The 21537-nt window shown below is 41.1% G+C and overlaps 2 protein-coding genes across 2 annotated transcripts in view; one reads left to right on the plus strand and one right to left on the minus strand.

Annotated features, from left to right (window-relative positions):
* Window positions 1–465: 465 nt before the first annotated feature.
* Window positions 466–17707, plus strand: LOC133081424 (cytochrome P450 4V2). The gene is made up of 11 exons (XM_061177549.1): window positions 466–1362; window positions 5827–5939; window positions 6327–6412; window positions 7212–7402; window positions 7799–7868; window positions 9345–9471; window positions 11432–11617; window positions 14719–14821; window positions 15628–15762; window positions 15856–16035; window positions 17270–17707. Exons 1-11 carry the CDS (start codon window positions 1149–1151, stop codon window positions 17440–17442), a joined length of 1578 nt encoding a protein of 525 aa, XP_061033532.1. The 5' UTR covers window positions 466–1148; the 3' UTR covers window positions 17443–17707.
* MTNR1A (melatonin receptor 1A) overlaps window positions 12495–21537 on the minus strand; it is an 80049-nt gene continuing 71006 nt past the window's right edge. The window contains exon 4 of the transcript XR_009698811.1: window positions 12495–12518. The gene's annotated coding sequence lies outside the window, so the exon portion shown is untranslated. The remainder of the gene's footprint in view (window positions 12519–21537) is intronic.

Raw genomic sequence — 21537 nt, forward strand, 5'->3', positions numbered from 1 at the left:
GGGTACCTGGAGAAAAGAGAGAATTTGGTAGTCAGGGAAACCAGCCCCTGGGCAGAAGCGGAGCACCCTTCTCACTGTCCTTACCTTTTCCGTCTGCAGGCTCAGAGGCTTGTCTCCTTTCCCTTTTGAGAGCACTCCATAACTACTGTCTCCTTATCAAAACCTCCCCTCCCAGCATCACTTACCTCCACCGCTTTCAGAGAACTCGACCTCCATCCTCTCCCCGCCCCGACCCCCGCCCTTGCCTTGCTGTCTTGGGGTGTTAGCTTTTCTTGTTCCCGAAAATATTTTGAAAAATATTTGGATCACAACAACCTTACTCAACGCCCCTGTGTCGCAATCAGCCATCCGATGCAGACTGATAGCTGGTGCCCCTAAGGTCGTGTCCCTATGGCTACTCTGGATGGAAGTAGGCAGCTGCCCGAATGACCCGGATGCGGAAGCCAGGACGCAACCCACCTCCGGGCGGGTAGGCAGCCAGCGCCAGCGGAGTGGACCACGGGCAGACGTGCAAGGGAATGAGGTTAGGTGCCCAGCCGGGAAAAAACGAGCTCCAGAGGCTGAGTGTCAAACCAGATGCTTCTTTATTTCCACTTTAAAACATCCTGCGCACTCTAGCCTGAGTCGTCCCGTTCCCAGCAGAGGGGGGCCTATAAGCCGAAGCTCGGCCCCTCTGGCCCCAGGGCGCCTCTCCGTCACTAAGCCGCCTTCCATCTCACCTTCAGTATCCTCCCCACTCCACCCACTAACGTGCCGCCATCTACATCAGCGCGGCCTGCAGAGCGCTCGTTTCCCGGACTTTCGTTTTCTGCTCGAAGCAAACAAAGAGGCCGGTGACGTAGGCTTGGGCCGTGCCCCTAACAGCCCCCGCGGTGCCTTGTCGAGGAGCCTCGGAGGCCCCAACTTTGTCCCGAGAAGCAGGGCTGCCCCCGCTTCAGGGCGGCCGGGCCTGTGCCCACCTCCGGCCGCACGGGGAAGTGAGCGGGGCCGGCGACGCCTCCTGCTCCCGCCCGAGTTTCCAGAGCCGGGAACTCCGCCCGGGGTCGGCGCCCTTGACCTCCCGGGGCTGCACCGCGCCCGCCGCCCCGAACATCCCGCCCCGCGGTGCCCGCAGTCTCAGTCCGGGTGCAGAGCGGCCCGCAGGCGCGATGCTGGCGCTGTGGCTGCTGAGCGTCGGGCAGAAGTTGCTGCTCTGGGGCGGGTTGTGCGCGGTCTCCCTGGCGGGCGCCATCCTCACCCTGAACCTCCTGCGGATGGTGGCGAGCTACGCGTGGACATGGCAGCAGATGCGTGCCGTCCCAACCTTGGAGGGCGCCTACCCCTTCCTGGGACACGCGCTGATGTTAAAGCCGGACGCGAGAGGTAAGGGACCGCCGGCCATGTCCCCGTCCCAGGGATGGGGGCTCCCGACCTGCGCCGCGCCGCCGGCCTTCTTACAGCCTGGACACCAGGGCTTGAGGTGCTGACGCTGGGAGAGAGAAGGATTTGTCACCCGCTGGAGGATGGAGTCCCAGTTCTATCCAGTTTCCCTATGACACCTGGCAAAATTGCTAGTGCCCTCCGTTCCCAACGAACTTTTTCTTCGTGTACAGCATAGATTGCAATATCTCTAAGCTTTTGTCCTTCTGCATTTTTGCTGCTTCTCTTCCCACCTCGTAGCTGCTCCTACCTCAGAACACTGCAGTCTTTGCTTCTGTCTTGGCTGTTAAAGCCTTAAAGGCAGAAACTTCCCTGGAACAAGGCAAATCCTTAGAACTTAGAAATCTCTCTCTCTCTCTCTCTCTCTCTCTCTCCCCCCCTCCCTCTCTCTCTCTCTCTCTCCCTCTCTCGCCCTCTCTCCCTCTCCCTCCCTCTCCCTCCCTCTCCCTCTCTCTCCCTCCCTCTCTCTCCCTCTCTCTCCCTCTCTCTCACTCCCTCTCTCTCTCTCTTTCCCCCTCTCTCTCTCGCTCTCTCTCTCCCTCTCCCTCTCTCTCCCTCTCTCTCTCTCCCTCTCTCTCCCCCTCTCACATTTATTTATATGAAAACCACATTTGTAAAATCATCTTGGATAATACTAAAAGCAGAGTTAACCTCCCCTTCTACCCTAAGGCTTTATAGTATTAAAAAATAATTATGTAGAAATATGGACCCTCCCATCCCCCCAAAAGAAACAATATACTTGAGGAGTCTCATCATATTCTTTTTGGGAATTTTTCTAAGAATTGAAATCTCTAGTGAATAAGACCTGTTTCAAAACAAACTGTGAGTTGATTGGAATATTTAACATAATTATCTTTGGAATTACTTTCTGAGTGAAGAGAATGACAGTGTACTGTCTTTTATAAAGGGACTTTTTAATCCGTCATACAAGCACTGGATTTTGGCAACAGGTAAACTTTTGCTCAATTTCCAGCTTTGCAACCAAGTTGTTAGATTTGGGGAAATTGTTTGAAACTCTCTAAGTTAGAGGGGTTTTGTTTGTTTGTTTACCATTTACTTGTAAATGTAACTATATTACAGAGTAATTTTAAGGATGAAATTTAATGCATGTGGTTTCTAGATCACTGTCTAGAACTTGGTTAGACTAAGTTAGTTAAAGTTGTCAATCAGCGATTTATTGAAGCCCTGCTTTGTGCCCAGCATTGAGCTCAGCAAAATTGGGGATATCAGAATATTCTGAGAAATATTCCCTGTTCTCAGCACCTTTGTCTCTTATACAGGAGGCTGTGCCTTTCATTTTGTGGCTACTGTCCAAATTCTGCCCTCAGTAATTCCACCTGGAGTATTGCAGTTGCTTTCCCATGAGCCCTTTGAACTCTAATCTCTTGCTTTTGCATCTGTGTCAGCACCCATCTTCCTCAGCTGCTACCTGCTATTGGACCTGATATCTTCAAACCACAGATTCAGACTTCCCTGTCTCCTCTGTCAGACCAGACCGAGGCAGGCAGTATATTAGCACGAAGCCGGATATTTTGATACTGTTGACCTGACCCAGCTCTTTTCATGGCAATGTTACCAACTGTCTTGACCAGAAGACATTTTGAAGAAGTGTGGTAATATGGTTAAGGTGGTGCATTCTGGGGTCTGACTGCCTTGGGTACAAAGCCAGATTCCACCATTTACCAGCTCGGTGATATATTGGGCAAGTTGCTTAACTGTGCACAACTTCCTCAATTGTTTAATGACAGTAATAACAGCGTCCCTCCCCATGTAACTGTGGTGAGGCACAAAAGACATAATACACCTGAAACCCTGAGCACTAGATCTGACATATAATAACCTGCCATAGCAAGTAAATATGACATAATGAATGTTAATTATTTTAAGATTATTATTATTAGGTTTGGTGTGCAAAACGTGCAAACACTTAAAAAAAATCAAGACTATTGATTTAATTTTATATGCAGTGGACATCCCCAGCCTTAGCCCTTCTCCAACTTTGAACAACTTGCCCTGAAGCTCAGGGGTGGGTGAAGCTTAAGGATGGAAGAGGACCAGGGATGGACTGAGCACGTGCACATTTTTTGACATGGAAAAGGAGCTGAAGAGCTTAATGGTTCTGTTTTTTATGCCATACCAGTTTTTCTCCTTGCCCAAATTCCCACGTAAAAAAAAACCCTGTCAAAATCTCAAGCATCATATTAGTAGCCTCACAGTGAGTTTGGGATGAATCCCACTGTTGTCAATCAGGCATTCCCATTGCCCAGGAGAAGCTCTGGATACCCATATGCCTCCCAACTAGCCTTCCCCTCCACAAAATTAGAAAGGAAGAAGTAAAACTGTTACTATTTGCAGATAACATGATATTATAGAAAACCCTAAAGACTCCAGCAAAAAAAAATTATTAGAACTAATAAACTACTTCAGTAAAGTTGCAGGATACAAAATCAATATATAAAAATCAGTTGTGTTTCTATACACTAATAATGAACTATCAGAAAGAGAAATTAAGAAAACAATCCCATTTACAATTGCATCAAAAAGAATAAAATACCTAGGAATAAATTTAACCAAGGAGGTAAAAAAGGTGTACACTGAAAACTATGAGACACTGCTGAAATAAATTGAATAAGACACAAATAAATGGAAAGATATTCCATGTTCATGGATTGGAAGAATTAATATTGTTAAAATTTCCATACTATCCAGAGCAATTCTCAGATTCAATGCAATCCCTATCAAGCTTTCAATGACATTTGCCACAGAAATAGAATAGTATCAAATTTTGTATGGAATACAAATGACCTCAAATAGCCAAAGCAATTTTGAGAAAGAAGAACAAAACTGAAGGCATCACACTTCCTGATTTCAAGATATATTACAAAGCCATAGTAATCAAAACAGTATGGTATTGGCGTAAATGCAGGCACATAGATCAATGGAACCGAATAGAAACCCAGACATAAACAGATGGTGGTCAATTAATTTACCACAAAGGATCCAAGAATACATAATGGGGAAAGGACAGACTCTCAATAAATGGTGTTGGGAAAACTGGACAGACACTTGCAAAAGAATAAAACTGGACCACTGTCTTACACCATGCATGACAATAACTCAAAATTGATTAAAGACTTAAGTGTAAGACCTGAAGCCATATACCTCATAGAAGAAAACATTAGTGGTAAGCTCCTTGATTTTTTGGATTTGACACCGAAAGCAAAGGCAACAAAAGCAAAAATAAACAATTGAGACTACATCAAATTAAAAAGCTTCTGCACAGCAAATAAAACCTTTAAGAAAATGAAAAGGAAACCTACAAAATGGGATATATGATTTGCAAATCATATATCTAATAAGGGGTTAATATCCAAAATATATAAAGAACTCATACAACTCAATAGCAAAAAACCCTGAACAATCTCATTTAAAACTGGGCAGAGGGTCTGAATAGACATTTTCCCAAAGAAGGCATACAGATGACCAACAGATACATGAAAATGTGCTCAACGTCACTACTCATCAGGGAAATGCAAATAAAAACCACAATAGGACTTCACCTCACACTTTTTAGAATGGCTATAATCAAAAAGACAAGAAGTAACAAATTTTGGCAAGAGAGAAGGGAACTCTTGAGCACTGTTGGTGAAAATGTAAATTGCTGCAGCCACTGTGGAAAACAGTATGGGGATTCCTCAAAACATTTAAACATTAAAAATTGAACTACCGTATGATCCCTCAGTTTCACTTCCGGGTATATATACCAAGAAAATGAAAACATTAACTTGAAAAGATATATGCACACCATGTACACTGCAGTATTATTTACAGTAGCGAAGACATGGAAGCAACCTAAGTGTCCATCACTGGACGAATGGATAAAGAAAATGTGGTACACACACACACACACACACACACACAGAGGAATATTATTCAGTCATAAAAAAGAAGGAAATATTGCCATTTGTGAAAACATGGATGAACCTTGAGGGCATAATGCTCAATGAAATAAGTCAGACAAAACAAGGCAAGTATTGTGTGATCTCACTTCTGTGTGGAATCTAAAACAACAACAACAACAACAAATATCTCTCTGGGAGATATTAAGTGACTTGTCCAAAGTAAAACAAAAACAAAACCCCCAAGGAACCAAAAGACACAATAAGGAACTTATTACAAAATTTTTGTCTTTTTAAAAATTTTTATTGGAGTATAGTTGATTTACAATGTTGTGTTAGTTTCATGTGTACAGCAAAGTGAATCAGTTATACATATACATATACCACTCTTTTTTAGATTCTTTTCCCATATAGGCCATTGCAGAGTACTAAATAGAGTTCCCTGTGCTGTATCCCTTAGACAAAATTCTTGTCTTGATTGAATTTAAGATTAAATACTTTCTCCCAGATTTTTTTCAGCAGATGATTCAGTACACTGAAGAACACCGACACCTGCCACTGCTGAAACTCTGGCTCGGGCCCATACCTGTGGTGTTCCTTTATAACGCAGAAAATGTGGAGGTAAGTATGTGGCAGATGTGATCAATATTCCACTGTCTGTCTGATGGTGTGGGAATCTCATTAGATGTGGTCATCCTCTGGATTCACCTGCCTCTCCCCTCTCCCCTCAAGAAATGACTCTGCTTGGTTCCTAGTTTGTGGCAGGAACCAGGAATCATCTTGGACATTTTCCTTCCTTTCAACTCCATTTAGTCCTCAAGACTGATGACAATTATACGTTCAAAACTCTAATTGCATTTCTTTGAGGCACAGGAATGAAAATGAATCACAGAGAAATAACAATTATAAAATCTTGCTTTAAAAAGTAGTTGTGTTCTAGCCAGGTGTTCTTATAACTGAAATCGTTTTGATGTCTATATCCCTCAATTTTTTTTTTCTCTTTTAAAGGTAATTTTAACTAGTTCAAAGCACATTGACAAATCCTATATGTACAAGTTCCTAGAACCGTGGCTTGGCCTAGGACTTCTTACAAGGTACCTCAGTGGAAATTTGTAAAGCTGTCTTGTAGAAACAGTTACTTCTATGGGTAACTTGTTATTTCAGGAACTGACACAAGGTATTCTTCCAATAGCAAGATTGACGTATTGGGAATTATGGGAGAAGCTGGAAGGAAAGGTCCAGCTAACAATGGGCCTTTGATAGATAGGGTGTATGGTAATCTCCAGCCACTATATTCAATAATGATAATCACTAGTGTTCCAAGAAAAATGAGGAGGTACTGATGTATGAATGGAGTAAAGCCAAGGATAGTTTGGAGAAGGGAAATCTTGAAAATATCATGAAAAAGGCAGTCACCCTCAGAGAAGTGTATCGAATACAGTAACCTCACTTCTTGAGTTGGCACCCAGAAACAGGACTCCGTCCTCTGAGAGAGGGCCTAGCAAGAGAAAGGCAGGACCCTGGTGGGGACTTTGGAGAATTCAAAGATAGTAGAGATTAAAGAAAATCATGGAGCAATGGATCATCTGAGGGCTAAGATGTTGATAGAGGGGAGAAAAATTCTAATTTTTAGAAACTCAGAGCTCAGAAATTTAGAAAAATTCTTAAATGTTTCCATTTTTAATGAATACTCTTCTAAACATTAGTAATATAGAACAGTACCCAAAATATTCACATTCTGTAACTATACATGAGTCTTTGTCATTCTGACCAAAGCATTTGAGAATCTGTAGATTAAGCTGTTTCAGGAGAACTTGATGATGACTATATTTATATTTTATTTGTTTCAGGTGTTGCTTCTTTCTTCTTTGTAACCGTGTATTTTATTTCTAGTACTGGAAACAAGTGGCGCTCTAGGAGAAAAATGTTAACGCCCACTTTCCATTTTACAATTCTGGAAGATTTCTTAGATGTCATGAATGAACAAGCAAATATATTGGTTAATAAGCTTGAAAAATATGTTAACCAAGAAGCATTTAACTGCTTTTTTTACATCACTCTTTGTGCCTTAGATATAATCTGTGGTAAGTCTCACTGATTTATTTTTAAAGTTAGGATGTAAAGATAAAATGGCACAAATAGAAAATAACAGTCCATAGGGTGGGGCAGGGTGGGGGAGAAAGGACATTGGGTTCTTCTGGAAGGTCCTATTGCTAAATTAGCCACCTGAGAAGCAGCAGCCATTCATAGGACTTCAGACAAGCGGTCACTGAGCCAACATGACCAGAAGGTCCGAGGGAAGGAAGGGCAGGAACTGGGAGTAAGAGAAGCAGAAGATACAAGAGAAGAGGGAAAAGAACAATTCTACAATATATATGAACAGAACAGGACATAGCGTCTTTTTTCAAGTGTCTGCCACTGGAAAATGTACCCAAGATATGTGCATGAATTGAATGGTTGCTTCTCACTATATTTTACAGAAACAGCTATGGGGAAGAACATTGGTGCTCAAAGCAACAATGATTCCGAGTATGTTCAAGCAGTTTATAGGTAAATAAAGTCCTAATTATTTCTAAAATTGTTATTGGGAATTCCCTAGCAGTCCAGTGGTTAGGACTCCACGCTCTCACTGTCGAGGGCCCAGGTTCCATCCCTGGCGAGGGAACTAAGGTCCCGCAAGCTGCGTGGTGTGGCCCAAAAAAATAAAATAAAATTGTTATTGATCAGGGCTTTAAAAAATTCTTGCTAATAATTTCTGTCTGTACTGTAGCTTTTTCATCATTTCAAAGTGAAACATTATACTAAAAATTAACCTAATCATTTAAGCATATCTTTCAACAGTACAGGAATGGTTATGGCACATCCAGATTATGCAGTAATTTTAAATGACTATTTTATAATATATCGAGAGATTACATTATGATGCTAAGTGATAAAAGAAAGACATAAATTTTTTTGTAGTTTGATAACCACTAGCTATAAAAAAATTATTCATAGAAAAAGCTAGGAGATACTATACCAAAATGTTAGCTGCGGCTATTATTATTTTGTGTGTGTGCTCTCTTATTGTGTTTTGGTTTTGTTGTGATTCATTCTCCTTTCCTATATTTTCTGCACTGAGTATGTATTATTTTTTAATTGAAATAATCAACTTTACTTTTAAAATTGCTTGTGATTATTCAGCTATTAAGAGGCAGGGCCAGGATTTGATTCAATGTATCCTATCTTTAAGTCCACGGCTCATTTCACTTCATCTTAACAACTACTTGTTGAGCATGTATAACCTGCCATTCACTGCACAAGGTACTGACTAGTTTTATATGGGCACGTGAAACAGAATAGCAGGGGAGACAGGCATTGAAGCAAATGAATGTAAACTTATAAATTATAATAATTGCTTAGAAAGAAAAGATCAAGTTGATATGAGAGAGGAAAACAGGGATGTGTTTTACAGATAGCGTGGTCGGGAAAGGTCTTCTCTGAGGAATTGGCATCTAAGCTGGTCACGAAGGAGGAGATCGTGTAGAGGTCTTTCTGCTTCTCACTGGGAATAATGAGGGTGGTGCTCGTGACAGCTGTGTGAGAGATGGGTATTTAATGAGCACTTTTCCGTGGAAGAGGGCAACCAGTTGTTTACTGGCACTGCGGAGGAGTGAGCAAGCAAATGAGTGGACATTATAAAGAGGCAGATTTCATATCAGCTTGTGGTACAAGAGCCACAGGCAGCCTGGGGTGGTCAAGAACTCTCCCTGGAGAAAAAGAAGCAGAGATCAGATGACCATTTAGTATGGATGTTTTATAACAGATTCTTCATTCCTCTAAAGAACCCATTAAATGTTTAAGCTTCACTGGATGTGTAATACCCCATGCCTTCATTGTTGAGTGTAAAGCCTGGATCTTAGCAGCCTCTAAGACGAATCATTATCATCCCTACATATTACCCTCATTGAGAGTGGGCATCAATTAGGTGTTCAAGAAATACACATTTTCAGTGTATCAGCTGATGTGTTTTTATCCTATTTATAGGATGAGTGATTCAATACATCAAAGAATGAAGATGCCCTGGCTTTGGCTTGACCTTTTGTTCTTTATATTTAAAGACGGATGGGAACACAAAAGAAGCCTAAAAATCCTACATAATTTTACCAAAAACGTAAGCCCTTGATTTTTTAAATTGTGATAAAATAATACACAACATAAAATTTACCATTAATTGCACTCACAGTGTTCTGAAACCATCACCACTCTCCATTTCTAGATCTTTTATACATCCAAGATTTTTATGCTGTGTTAACATACCCTGGAGCCTGTGTCTCATAAAATAAAAGTTGAATAATAATGGAAAGAAGGAGACAGTGTGATTACATTTTAATTATGTACTCACCAAATATTAATTAAACACTTGTTAGGTGCCAAACACTGTACCAAGTGTTAAAAACATAATAAGTAAGATATGTATGTCCCCTAAAAGAGGTTAGTCTAGTAGAGGAGGTTGTCTATTAAAAAAATTACAAAATGTGATACGAACTATAAATATTTATTAACAACCAGGGTGCTATGTTGAATGAATAAAGAGGAGGGGATCCGTGTTATGAGAGTCTTATGGAAAATGTTTGGATTAGGCAGTAGCTTTCAAAGGCAAAGGGCATTTATAGCAGTATCTCAACTTGGAAAAGATTAAAATTAACTAGATGTCACTATTTTACTTCCAATTAAAAAATAACAAGGAGATAGTGATATTGTTTCAGAGATAAGATGTCAGTCTTGTGTTAAACATGTGCTTTTGACAAAGCAATATTTAATTGAAAATATACATCAAATTATGATTTAAATGTACTGATAAAAGTACCAATTTAAATATATTCTCTCTTTGCTGTCAATTTCGGTTTAAACTATATTGGCATTGCTTCCTTACAGTGAGGTACAGCCTGTCACCAACAGATCATGTGGTTCCCAGTCAGGAAATGTTGGATGAATGAGGTGTTGGATTCAGGTGGCCACAGTGGAGGACAGAGTTATCTCCATTACTGGGCAGTAGGCGAATGACCAAATTTTTCCTCAGATTACATGCATTACTATCAATATCAATAATTAATGAATTCCAAATTGGATGGACAATATTATTTATTTAATAAATATTGAAAATTGCATACTGAGTGCCAGGCCCTAGGGGGTTCCCCCAAGAATGAACGGAGATACGGTGTTTTGTCCTCAAAGCACTTAGGATCTATTCATTCAAATCACTTAGTAGCAGGTTTGGTCAATTGCCTGATAGGAGAAGAAAGTTGAAATGTATAGCCAAATTAAGTTTATGGGCTTTAATTCTTTTATTCATTCAGAAAAGATCTAAGGAACGTCCTTAAAATGCCAGGCAGTGTTCTAAGGGTTGGAATTATATCAATGAACAAAGACAAATTTGCTGCCACATGGACGGTACATTCTTGCATTATATTATATAGCAAGTATACTATAATGTCAGGTGGTAAGTGAAATGGAAAAAAAATAAACTAAGGTTAGGAAGATAGTGAGTGCTAGGGACCAGGTTAGCAGTGATCCGGGAAGGTCTTTCTGATGGTGTGAGAAGGGGCCAAGACCTTAAAAGGAGGGAGGGAGTCAGCCACACTGGCATCTGAAGAAAGAGAAATCTAGGCAGCAGGAACAGCAAGCACAGAGGGTGAACTGACTGATCAACCTGCTGTTTCTTTCCTCCAGTGCAGCCTGTAATGAGAGCAATCCATAATTAGTCTGTTATATAATGATTGCATTCTCTCCACCACCTAAACTTTTTCTCATTAGCTCATCCAAATCTCTAGGGCACCACCTAGGGGACTACTAACTCTATTCCCGTGTTGGAAAGATGGCAGAAATAGCACTTGAATATTCTGAATTTGTCTGACATTAAATTTGTTTTTAAAAGTCTTATCAAATAATGCCCTAAAATGTTAACAGGAAGCTTTACTATATTTTCCACAAGAGCCTAAGTTATTGTTGAGTTAGAACAGGAAAGGTTTAGAAAAAATCCATGAAAGAAGCTAGTATATTTTCATAAGAAAATATATTATGAGGCTACATCAAATTCCAAACAAGAGCATATGATTGTTTAAATCATACAGGTCATCACTGAACGGGCCAATGAAATGAAGAGACATGAAGAAGGTAGAAGTAATGACAAGGACTTTCCTCCACACAATAATAAACGCAGGGGTTTTCTTGACTTGCTTTTAAATGTGACTGATGACCAAGGGAACAAGCTGAGTTATGAAGAGATTCGAGAAGAAGTTGACACCTTTATGTTTGAGGTATTTTATCTCATCACGTTATTTTCAGGTATCATTAAACAAATTGCAGTTATTTTCTAGAATCTTTAGCATCATTTTTAAAAGTTTATTCAAGTTTTAACATAGCTTCATATAACTGAGGATGAGTCGCTGCATTATAATTAGAAATTACAAAATGTAAGAACCTGATTAAGTGCCAGATCAGCTTTCTTCTTCAGAAAAAGCCTTTGACTCGTGGTGAGTATAGCACTAGACACACTGTTTTCTCAGGAAAACCTAAAACCCATTGGATTTTTCCAAGTAGAAAAGAAGTCAGAAATTGCTCTCATTCCCTATATTGCTTCATGCTTTTTAAAAATCTCTGAAACCCACAAGTCTGTCTTTTCACCACCTCCTTTTTGAAGTTCTAGCAAATGAGTGCTTAGCTCCTGCTTTGAGCTGCCCAAACTAGAGAAGATAGCAAGAGCCCTCCGACAGAGAATTTAACTAGTTTGTGATTCTAAAGGGATTTCTGACCTTCAAATAATGAAAAGAAAGATACAGTTTTTACAAAAGGTAATTCTATCATTATTAAATATTACAAAGAATGAATCTCTCAGTGTGTGGATTGCCAAATAAAGATGAAGAAATGGTTTTAAAAAGCACCCTGTGGTAATATCCTGGAAGTGGAGGAAAGTGAAGGGCATGGGTAGTTTTGGATGGCTCAGTACACGCCAGCCATGGATGGTGTGAGCAGCCCTGCTTGCAGGCACCTGGGTACAGCGTACCTCTGGGTATACTGCCAGAGCGCACATTCTCCCGGGGCACAGTGTAGGAAAGCAAGCTGTGGCAAGGGTCCCTAGACCCGAGTTCTCATTCTGGCTCCATGCTGACTAGCCTCATGAGATGGTGCCAGTCCTCTCAGGTCTCTGTCACAGCTCCCCTGTGTATAAAATAGAGAGATGGATCAGATCAGTGGTTTTTTTTTTTATATACATTTATTATTTTTTAGCACCTTTAATTATTATTTATTTTTTTATTTTTTTATTTTTTGGGCTGTGTTGGGTCTTCGTTTCTGTGCGAGGGCTTCCTCTAGCTGCGGCAAGCGGGGGCCACTCTTCATCGCGGTGCGCGGGCCTCTCACTATCGCGGCCTCTCTTGTTGCGGAGCACAGGCTCCAGACGCGCAGGCTCAGCAGTTGTGGCTCACGGGCCCAGTTGCTCCGCGGCATGTGGGATCTTCCCAGACCAGGGCTCGAACCCGTGTCCCCTGCATTAGCAGGCAGATTCTCAACCACTGCGCCACCAGGGAAGCCTAGATCAGTGGTTTTAAACTTCTTTTTTAAGCAGAGCGCTTCATTGAAAAGAAATTTTATGCAGAAAATGGACATCTAAATTAGCTAAAAAGTGGAGCAGTGTTAAGCTGGGGTCTCTGGGGCCAAATCCCACCTCTAACCTGTACTAGAGGTGGGACCTCCGGTAACTCACGGAGCCTTTCTGGGCTTTGGTGTGCTCATTGTTATAGTACGGGCCTCGCAGGATAATTATAAGGATTAGATGAATGATTTTTTAAAGCGCACGCAGAATCTTGCCTGGCACATGGGAAGTGTGTGGTGGATATTGGCTATTATCATTTGATGTTAAAGTGGAGAGACCGTGTCACATCTCCACCCTGCATACACACGTACACACACACGCGCACATACATACACTCTCATGCACACATGCACGTGCACCCGCACATCCTTCTACCAAAAACCTCTCACTTTCATGAAAACAGCCGGAATAATGATCTCTTTCTTCCAGCGCTAACACTGTTTGAAATTCTAAGTTTTTTCTTCTTTGCATCAAATAGGAGACACACCTCGTATGATTATAATATTGTGACCTCCTCCATAAAGAGGTTGCAGGTTATTACGACCACACCTTTCCTGCCCCAGGTGCTGACCACTGGATACTAAGATTTCTGCCCCTGCCCTGTCCCACCAGCCTGCTTCTATAAACTGTGTGCTTTGCGCTTTGCTTAGTCCCGCTTTCTTCAGGTAGCAGACACGTGGAAGTAGGAAGTTCAGCAGACATCTCTTACACATTTGGATCAGGCTTCCGCTTATAAATTCAAGAGAAGTTATTAAGAATTATTTAGCAAGAGCACTTCCCCCTGTGACTTTGGTAAACAACTGAGTGAAATGGGCCAGATCTGGTCCGGAGCTCAGGGTAGCTTCTGTGAAGGAACAGCAAGCCTGAGAAGAGGCAATGACACCAATATCAGAGACTTGGAAAATATATATTTTATAAAATTGCAGAATAAACCTCAAACAATTCAACTTAGAAGCTGTTTTATGAAGCAAGTGCTTTGGATATTTCTGCCCAGAGAAAGAAAAATTATAACCATCACTTGTGTTGCATAGGGAACATGGAAAAGTAAGAACTTCCATAGAGGAAACAATTTGTTTTCTGTTTAGTTCCCCTAAAAGTCTTATTCATAGAGTTATAATATTATTATTGATTTTCCAAACTTTTTTTTCCTGCAGAACTCATGTAAAAAAAAATTCTTAGTCTGTTTTTAATCTCTAAGATGTAAATATCTGTATCAAGTATTTCACAGAGTTTTTCTGAAGGATAATTGAATTAGTTTCTGCACAGTACTTAGTATTTTGTCTAAAGCTCAGCAAGTATTACGGGAGGCTATTTATCAACTTCCTGACATGCAGGATGTTACTCAGAACCACACATAGACACCCTGGTGTCCAGGGTTGACAGGTAAAGCTTACCTTACAAATGCTAGAAGGTGGAGGAGTACAGGTCTGGTAAACTGGCTCATAAAAGTCAGACTCTTTCCCCTTAAAAACAGTCTAGAGCACCTAGTTCCCTTGGAAGGCCCCCTTATTAGCACAGCCTAGCCACTTCTCACCACGTATGCAGCTCTGTGTAGTGTTGAAATATCTATCTAAGCATGAACCTCCCCTTTGAAGGGATCATTTTCTTTGTTTGTTTCTCACCAAGGTCAGATACTGTACCAAATTAGTTTATTCTGTTTGGAGTCCCAGTGCAGCTGTCAAATCCAGAGACAATTCAAAATAGAGTTCTCTCTTCTAATCTTCGCAATACTACTCCGCTAAGTTATTTTTTTCCTTACATTTGTAGGGTCACGATACGACCACAGCTGCAATAAACTTGTCCTTATATCTATTGGGTTCGTATCCAGAAGTCCAGCAAAAAGTGGACAATGAACTGGAGGAAGTGTTTGGTATGTTTTGTCGCTTCACTAGTTACACTGTGGGTACCACATCCATGGAAGCAAGTGTTGTTCTTGCTCATGAAGGATAGACAGCAGGACCTGTTCTAAAGATACAGCAATAAGCAGGAAGGCTCCCCTATGGGATCTCTTCCAGTCCCAGTCTTCTTAGCAAAGCCTTATTCATCACTTACAGAATACAGGCATTTGCTAATTGCATGGCATGTGACTGCACTGGGCTAGATGCTGGGGATGCACAGATAAATGTTACTGTCCTCAAGCATCTCACTTAATAGATGAAGCAGACATATCTACATAAAGCATTGAGTCATGGGGTCAAGGAAAACTGTTTCATACAGCATTGCATCTGGCCACGAATGAGAGAAAAGATGCATTAAGCCGGTAGCACAAACATTTCTATTACACAACCAGCAGTCCGCAGGTAAGCTGTCCTAGGCTGATGCCAGCAGTGATGTCATTGGAGTCCCAGCACCCCAAAAGGAAACTCTGTCCCATCAATCAGCCACTCTCCTCTCTTCCCCCAGCCCTTGGCAACTGCTAAGTTACTGTCTGTCTCTATGGATTTACTACCTGTTCTGAATACTTCCTATAAATGGAATCCCACAACATGTGACCGTTGGTGTCTGGTTTCTTTTACTGAACATATCTCATTTTATTTTGATTATGGGTAATACTAGAAACTCTACTTTAGCTGTAGGTATTTAACATGTTTTGATGCGTGTATTCTTCTTCAATATCCCATCCCCCAAGCTCAAATAATCCTTTCCTTGTTATCTCATGTACTTACTTAAAACCAGGGAGATCTGATCGTCCTGCTACCTTAGATGACCTGAAGAAACTTAAATATCTGGAATGTGTTGTTAAAGAGAGCCTTCGCCTTTTTCCTTCTGTTCCTTTCTTTGCCCGTAATCTTAATGAAGACTGTGAAGTTGGTAAGAATTCTATAATTTGAATAGGAGGGAGAGTGGATTATTTTAATGTCTGTCTTGCTCCATCCTCATGGCCTATTGACTACTTCTTGACAGCGGGTTACAAAATCGTGAAAGGCTCTCAAGTAATCATCATGCCCTATGCACTGCACAGAGATCCAAGGTACTTCCCCAATCCTGAGGAATTCAAGCCAGAACGGTTCTTTCCCGAGAATTCGAAAGGACGTCATTCATACGCATATGTGCCCTTCTCTGCTGGACCCCGAAACTGTATAGGTTTGTATCCGTCAGAACTTGTTTGACCTTTCAGGCCTGCAGAGTAGGGGGTTTCACACAAAAATTTCTTGAGATGTAGCAGCCCATAGGCAACTGTCTTTTAAAAAAACTGGCTTCCTCTTCCCTCCACTTTACTATACATTATTGTTTTAAAATATGACTGTCATAAAGTGTATTAGTTTGCTAGGGCAGCCATAACAAGGTGCCACACACTGGGTGGCTTAAACCACAGGAATTTATTTTCTCCCAATTCTGAAGCTAGAAGTCCAAGATTCAGGTATCAGCAGGATTGGTAATAAATACCTGCTTAGCTTGTAAATGATCTTCTTCTCCCTATCTCCCCACATGGTCTTTCCTCTGTGTGTGTCTGTGTCGTAATCTCTTCTTTTTATAGGGACCACCAGTCAGATTGGATTAGGGTCCACCCATCTGATTATTTTATTTTATTTTTGACCATTTTAATTTAATTACTTCTTTAACGTTCCCATCTCCAAATAGTCATATTCTGAGATACTGAGGTTTAGGACTTCAACCTATGAATTTGGGGGGGACACAATTTAGCCCATGACATAAAGCATAAATAGTTTCATGGTAGAGTTTGAAAATGTTGTAGCTTTTAGATTAAAATAGAACATACTTCATATGATACAAAACTTATTTATAACCATTAGTTACATTTAGCTTAATTTCTGTGTTTGTTGATTTTTAAGAACTGCGTTTTGCAAAACCAAAACACAAAATGCTTACCACAAGGCCAGCTGACGTGCTTAAGCAAAGTGAATGCACATCACCGTGCATTATAAGCACTTTCAGCGTCAGAAGCTCTAGCATTTTATCGTTTATGTGAATGCAGACATTCGTAAATTAAGGCCAGATTTAAATGGATGAATCTGACGCTTATTTAGTACCTCTAGAGTAAATTAAATTTAACTTAAAGGCCCAAATAAGAAATCAGTCGAGAGTAGTGATTCTCATGCTTAAACGAGCCCAGGATTCAGCCCACGTTTTGCTAAAAGACAAATGCCTGGCCCACTTCAGCTGTTCAGATGCACTGGGTGGGAACAGGAAGGGCACTCAAGAATCTTCATGTTTTACAAGCATCCCAGGTGATTCTGATTCTCCCAGGGCCCACTGCGAAAATATAAACTTGCTTGCTTCCTCTAATCAGACTTGTGATTTCTCACATTTGAGATATATCTATCATTAAAGTGTTGCTATTTACATTAATTTGAAGGTCAAAAGTTTGCCATGATGGAAGAAAAGACCATTCTTTCCTGCATCCTGAGGCATTTTTGGGTAGAATCCAACCAAAAAAGAGAAGAACTTGGTCTGGCAGGAGAACTGATTCTTCGTCCAAGTAACGGCATCTGGATCAAGTTGAAGAGGAGAAACACAAATGAATCCTAACTATACTATTGGGCTGCTCTCTTACCACAAAAAGGTCTTTCTTTAAAGGAAGCTTTGCATTTACAGTTCTTAGATCATGAACTCAATATTCTTAATCCCTAAACCTAATTTTTTTCTTGTCCCCACTTACCTTGGGGGTCAAGTCTACCAAAGCGAGAGTTTTCATATCTCCATCACCATCATAGCTCTGACCCCTGGTCTTGATCCCAAAAGTAAACTGATGACTGTACCCAAATAAACACATAAAAGCTTCTCAACAGAGGGATCCACAGGCCAATCCAATTTCAATCAATGGGCCCAAAGGATATAATTTAATTGAAGTTCCAGAATATTTTTAAGGTATTCTTGTAGACTCAGGAACATATACGTGCATGTATATATATTTGTTTGAAAAGGGTGAGTAATTAAGTACTTAGACATAAGGAGCTTAAGTTTCAAGAATTATATCAGTGGCATCGATTATGAGAAGACTAACCATTATGATACTTTTCAGATTTAATCTTCTACAGCAGATCATTTATAAGTTGACTCAGAGGTTCTGTTCCTATTTCCCTTTGGATGGTGTACTTGTAGCCTTCCTTTTATTCCTCAGAGCATCACAATTACCTTTTTATGTCATGTGTTATTGGAAGAGATTCCTCTTGGTAATCTCCCGTCCCTCACAGTGATTCAGGGAGTTGATTTATGGCTTTTGGAGCTCAAAGGACCTCAGAGTTTATTAAGTTATGCCGTGGGCTCTCCCTATCCACGAATTCTGAATCCATGTATTCAACGAATGGCTGATCGACAATATTTGAAAAAAATTCCAGAAAGTTCCAAAAAGCAAAGCTATTTACATAGCATTTACATTGTATTAGGTATTATAAGTAATCTAGAGATGATTTAAAGTATACAGTTGGAGGTTCAAGATGGTGGAGTAGAAGGACGTGCACTCACTCCCTCTTGCGAGAACACCAGAATCACAACTAACTGCTGAACAATCATCGACAGGAAGACACTGGAACTCACCAAAAAAGATACCCCACATCCAAAGACAAAGGAGAAGCCACAATGAGATGGCAGGAGGGGCACAATCATAATAAAATCAAATCCTGTAACTGCTGGGTGGGTGACTCACAAACTGCAGAACAGTTATACCACAGAAATCCACCCACTGGAGTGAAGGTTCTGACCCCACGTCAGGCTTCCCAACCTGGGGGTCCAGCAACGGGAGGAGGAATTCCCAGATAATCAGATTTGAAGGCTAGTGGGATTTGATTGCAGGACTTCAACAGGACTGGGGGAAACAGAGACTCCACTCTTGGAGGGCACACACAAAGTAGTGTGCACATCAGGACCCAGGGGGAAGGAGCAGTGACCCCACAGCAGACTGAGCCAGACCTACCTGCTAGTGTTGGAGGGTCTCCTGCAGAGGTGGGGGGTGGCTGTGGCTTACTGTAGGGACAAGGACACTGGCAGCAGAAGTTCTGGGAAGTACTCCTTGGCATGAGCCCCCCAGAGTCCACCATTAGCCCCACCAAAGGGCCTGCAGGCTCCAGTGCTGGGTCGCCTCAGGCCAAACAACCAAGGGAGAGAACTCAGCCCCACCAAATAGCAGACAAGCAGATTAAAGTTTTACTGAGCTCTGCCCACCAGAGCAACACCCAGCTCTACCCACCACCAGTCCCTCCCATCAGGAAACTTGCACAAGCCTCTTAGTTAGCCTCATCCACCAGAGGGCAGACAGAAGTAAGAAGAACTACAATCCTGCAGCCTGTGGAACGAAAACCACATTCACAGAAAGATAGACAAAATGAAAAGGCAGAGGGCTATGTACCAGATGAAGGAACAAGATAAAACCCCAGAAAAACAATTAAATGAAGTGGAGATAGGGAACCTTCCAGAAAAAGAATTCAGAATAATGATAGTGACAATGATCCAGGACCTCGGAAAAAGAATGGAAGCAAAGATCCAGAAGATGCAAGAAATGTTTAACAAACACCTAGAAGAATTAAAGAACAAACAGAGATGAACAATATAATAACCAAAAGGAAAAATACACTAGAAGGAATCAATAGCAGAATAACTGAGGCAGAAGAACAGAGAAGTGACCTGGAAGACAGAATGGTGGAATTCACTGCCATGAACAGAATAAAGAAAAAAGAATGAAAAGAAATGAAGACAGCCTAAGAGACCTTTGGGACAACATTAAACGCACCAACATTTGCATTATAGGGGTCCCAGAAGGAGAAGAGGGAGAGAAAGGACCCAAGAAAATATTTGAAGAGATTATAGTCGAAAACTTCCCTAATGTGGGAAAGGAAATAACCACCCAAGTCCAGGAAGCACAGAGAGTCCCAGGCAGGATAAACCCAAGGAGAAACATGGTGAGACACATAGTAATCAAATTGACAAGAATTAAAGACAAAGAAAAATTATTAAAAGCAACAAGGGAAAAATGACAAATAAAATACAAGGGAACTCCCGTAAGGTTAACAGCTGATTTCTCAGCAGAAACCCTACAAGCCAGAAGGGAGTGGCATGATATATTTAAAGTGACATACAATGGAAAAAAGACAGTCTCTTCAATAAGCGTTGCTGGGAAAACTGGACAGCTACATGTAAAAGAATGAAATTAGAATGCTCCCTAACACCATACACAAAAATAAACTCAAAATGGATTAAAGACCTAAATGTAAGACCGGACACTATAAAACTCCTAGAGGAAAACATAGGAAGAACACTCTCTGACATAAATCACAGCAAAATCTTTTTTGACCCACCTCCTAGAGTAATAGAAATAAAAACAAAAATAAACAATTAGGGGGCTTCCCTGGTGGCACAGTGGTTAAGAATCCTTCTGCCAATGCAGGGGACACAGGTTCGAGCCCTGGTCTGGGAAGACCCCACATGCCGCGGAGCAACTAAGCCCACGTGCCACAACTACCGAGCCCGCGTGCCATAACTACTGAAGCCCATACACCTAGAGCCCATGCTCTGCAACAAGAGAAGCCACTGCAATGAGAAGCCCACGCACCACAATGAAGAGTAAGCCCTGCTCACCGCAACTAGAGAAAGCCCACGCACAGCAACAAAGACCCAACACAGCCAAAATAAATAAATAAATAAATTTATTAAAAACAAACAGACAAAAAAAACAGATGGGACCTAATGAAACAAAAGCTTTTGCACAGCAAAGGAAACTATAAACAAGACGAAAAGACAACCCTCAGAATGGAAGAAAATACTTGCAAATGAATCAACAAAGGATTAATCTCCAGAATATATAGACACCTCATGCAGCTCCATATTAAAAAAACTAACAACCCAATCTAAAAATGGGCAGAAGACCTAAATAGACATTTCTCCAAAGAAGATATACAGATGGCCAAGAGGCACATTAAAAGCTGCTCAACATCACTAATTATTAGAGAAATGCATATCAAAACTACAATGAGGTATCACCTCACACTGGTTAGAAAGGGCATCATCAGAAAATCTACAAACAACAAATGCTGGAGAGGGTGTGGAGAAAAGGGAACCCCCTTACACTGTTGGTGGGAATGTAAATTGATACAGCCACTATGGAGAACAGTATGGAGGTTCCTTAAAAAACTAAAAATAGAATTACAATATGACCCAGCAATCCCACTACTGGGCATATACCCAGAGAAAACCATAATTCAAAAAGACACACGCACCCCAATGTTCATTGCAGCACTATTTACAATAGCCAGGTCATGGAAGCAACCTAAATGCCCATCAACAGATAAATGGATAAAGAAGATGTGGCACAAATATACAATGGAATATTACTCAGCCATTAAAAGGAATGAAATTCGGTCATTTGTAGAGATGTGGGTGGACCTAGAGACTATCATACAGAGTGAAGTTAGTCAGAAAGAGAAAAACAAATATCGTATATTAACGCATGTATGTGGAACCTAGAAAAATGGTACAGATGAACCAGTTTGCAGGGCAGAAATTGAGACACAGATGTAGAGAACAAACGTATGGACACCAAGGGGGGAAAGTGGCAGGGGGTGTGGGGGTGGTGTGATGAATTGGGCGATTGGGATTGACATGTATACACTGATGTGTATAAAATGGATAACT

The sequence above is a fragment of the Eubalaena glacialis genome, chromosome 20 (assembly GCF_028564815.1).
Source record: "Eubalaena glacialis isolate mEubGla1 chromosome 20, mEubGla1.1.hap2.+ XY, whole genome shotgun sequence".
NCBI lineage: Eukaryota > Metazoa > Chordata > Mammalia > Artiodactyla > Balaenidae > Eubalaena > Eubalaena glacialis.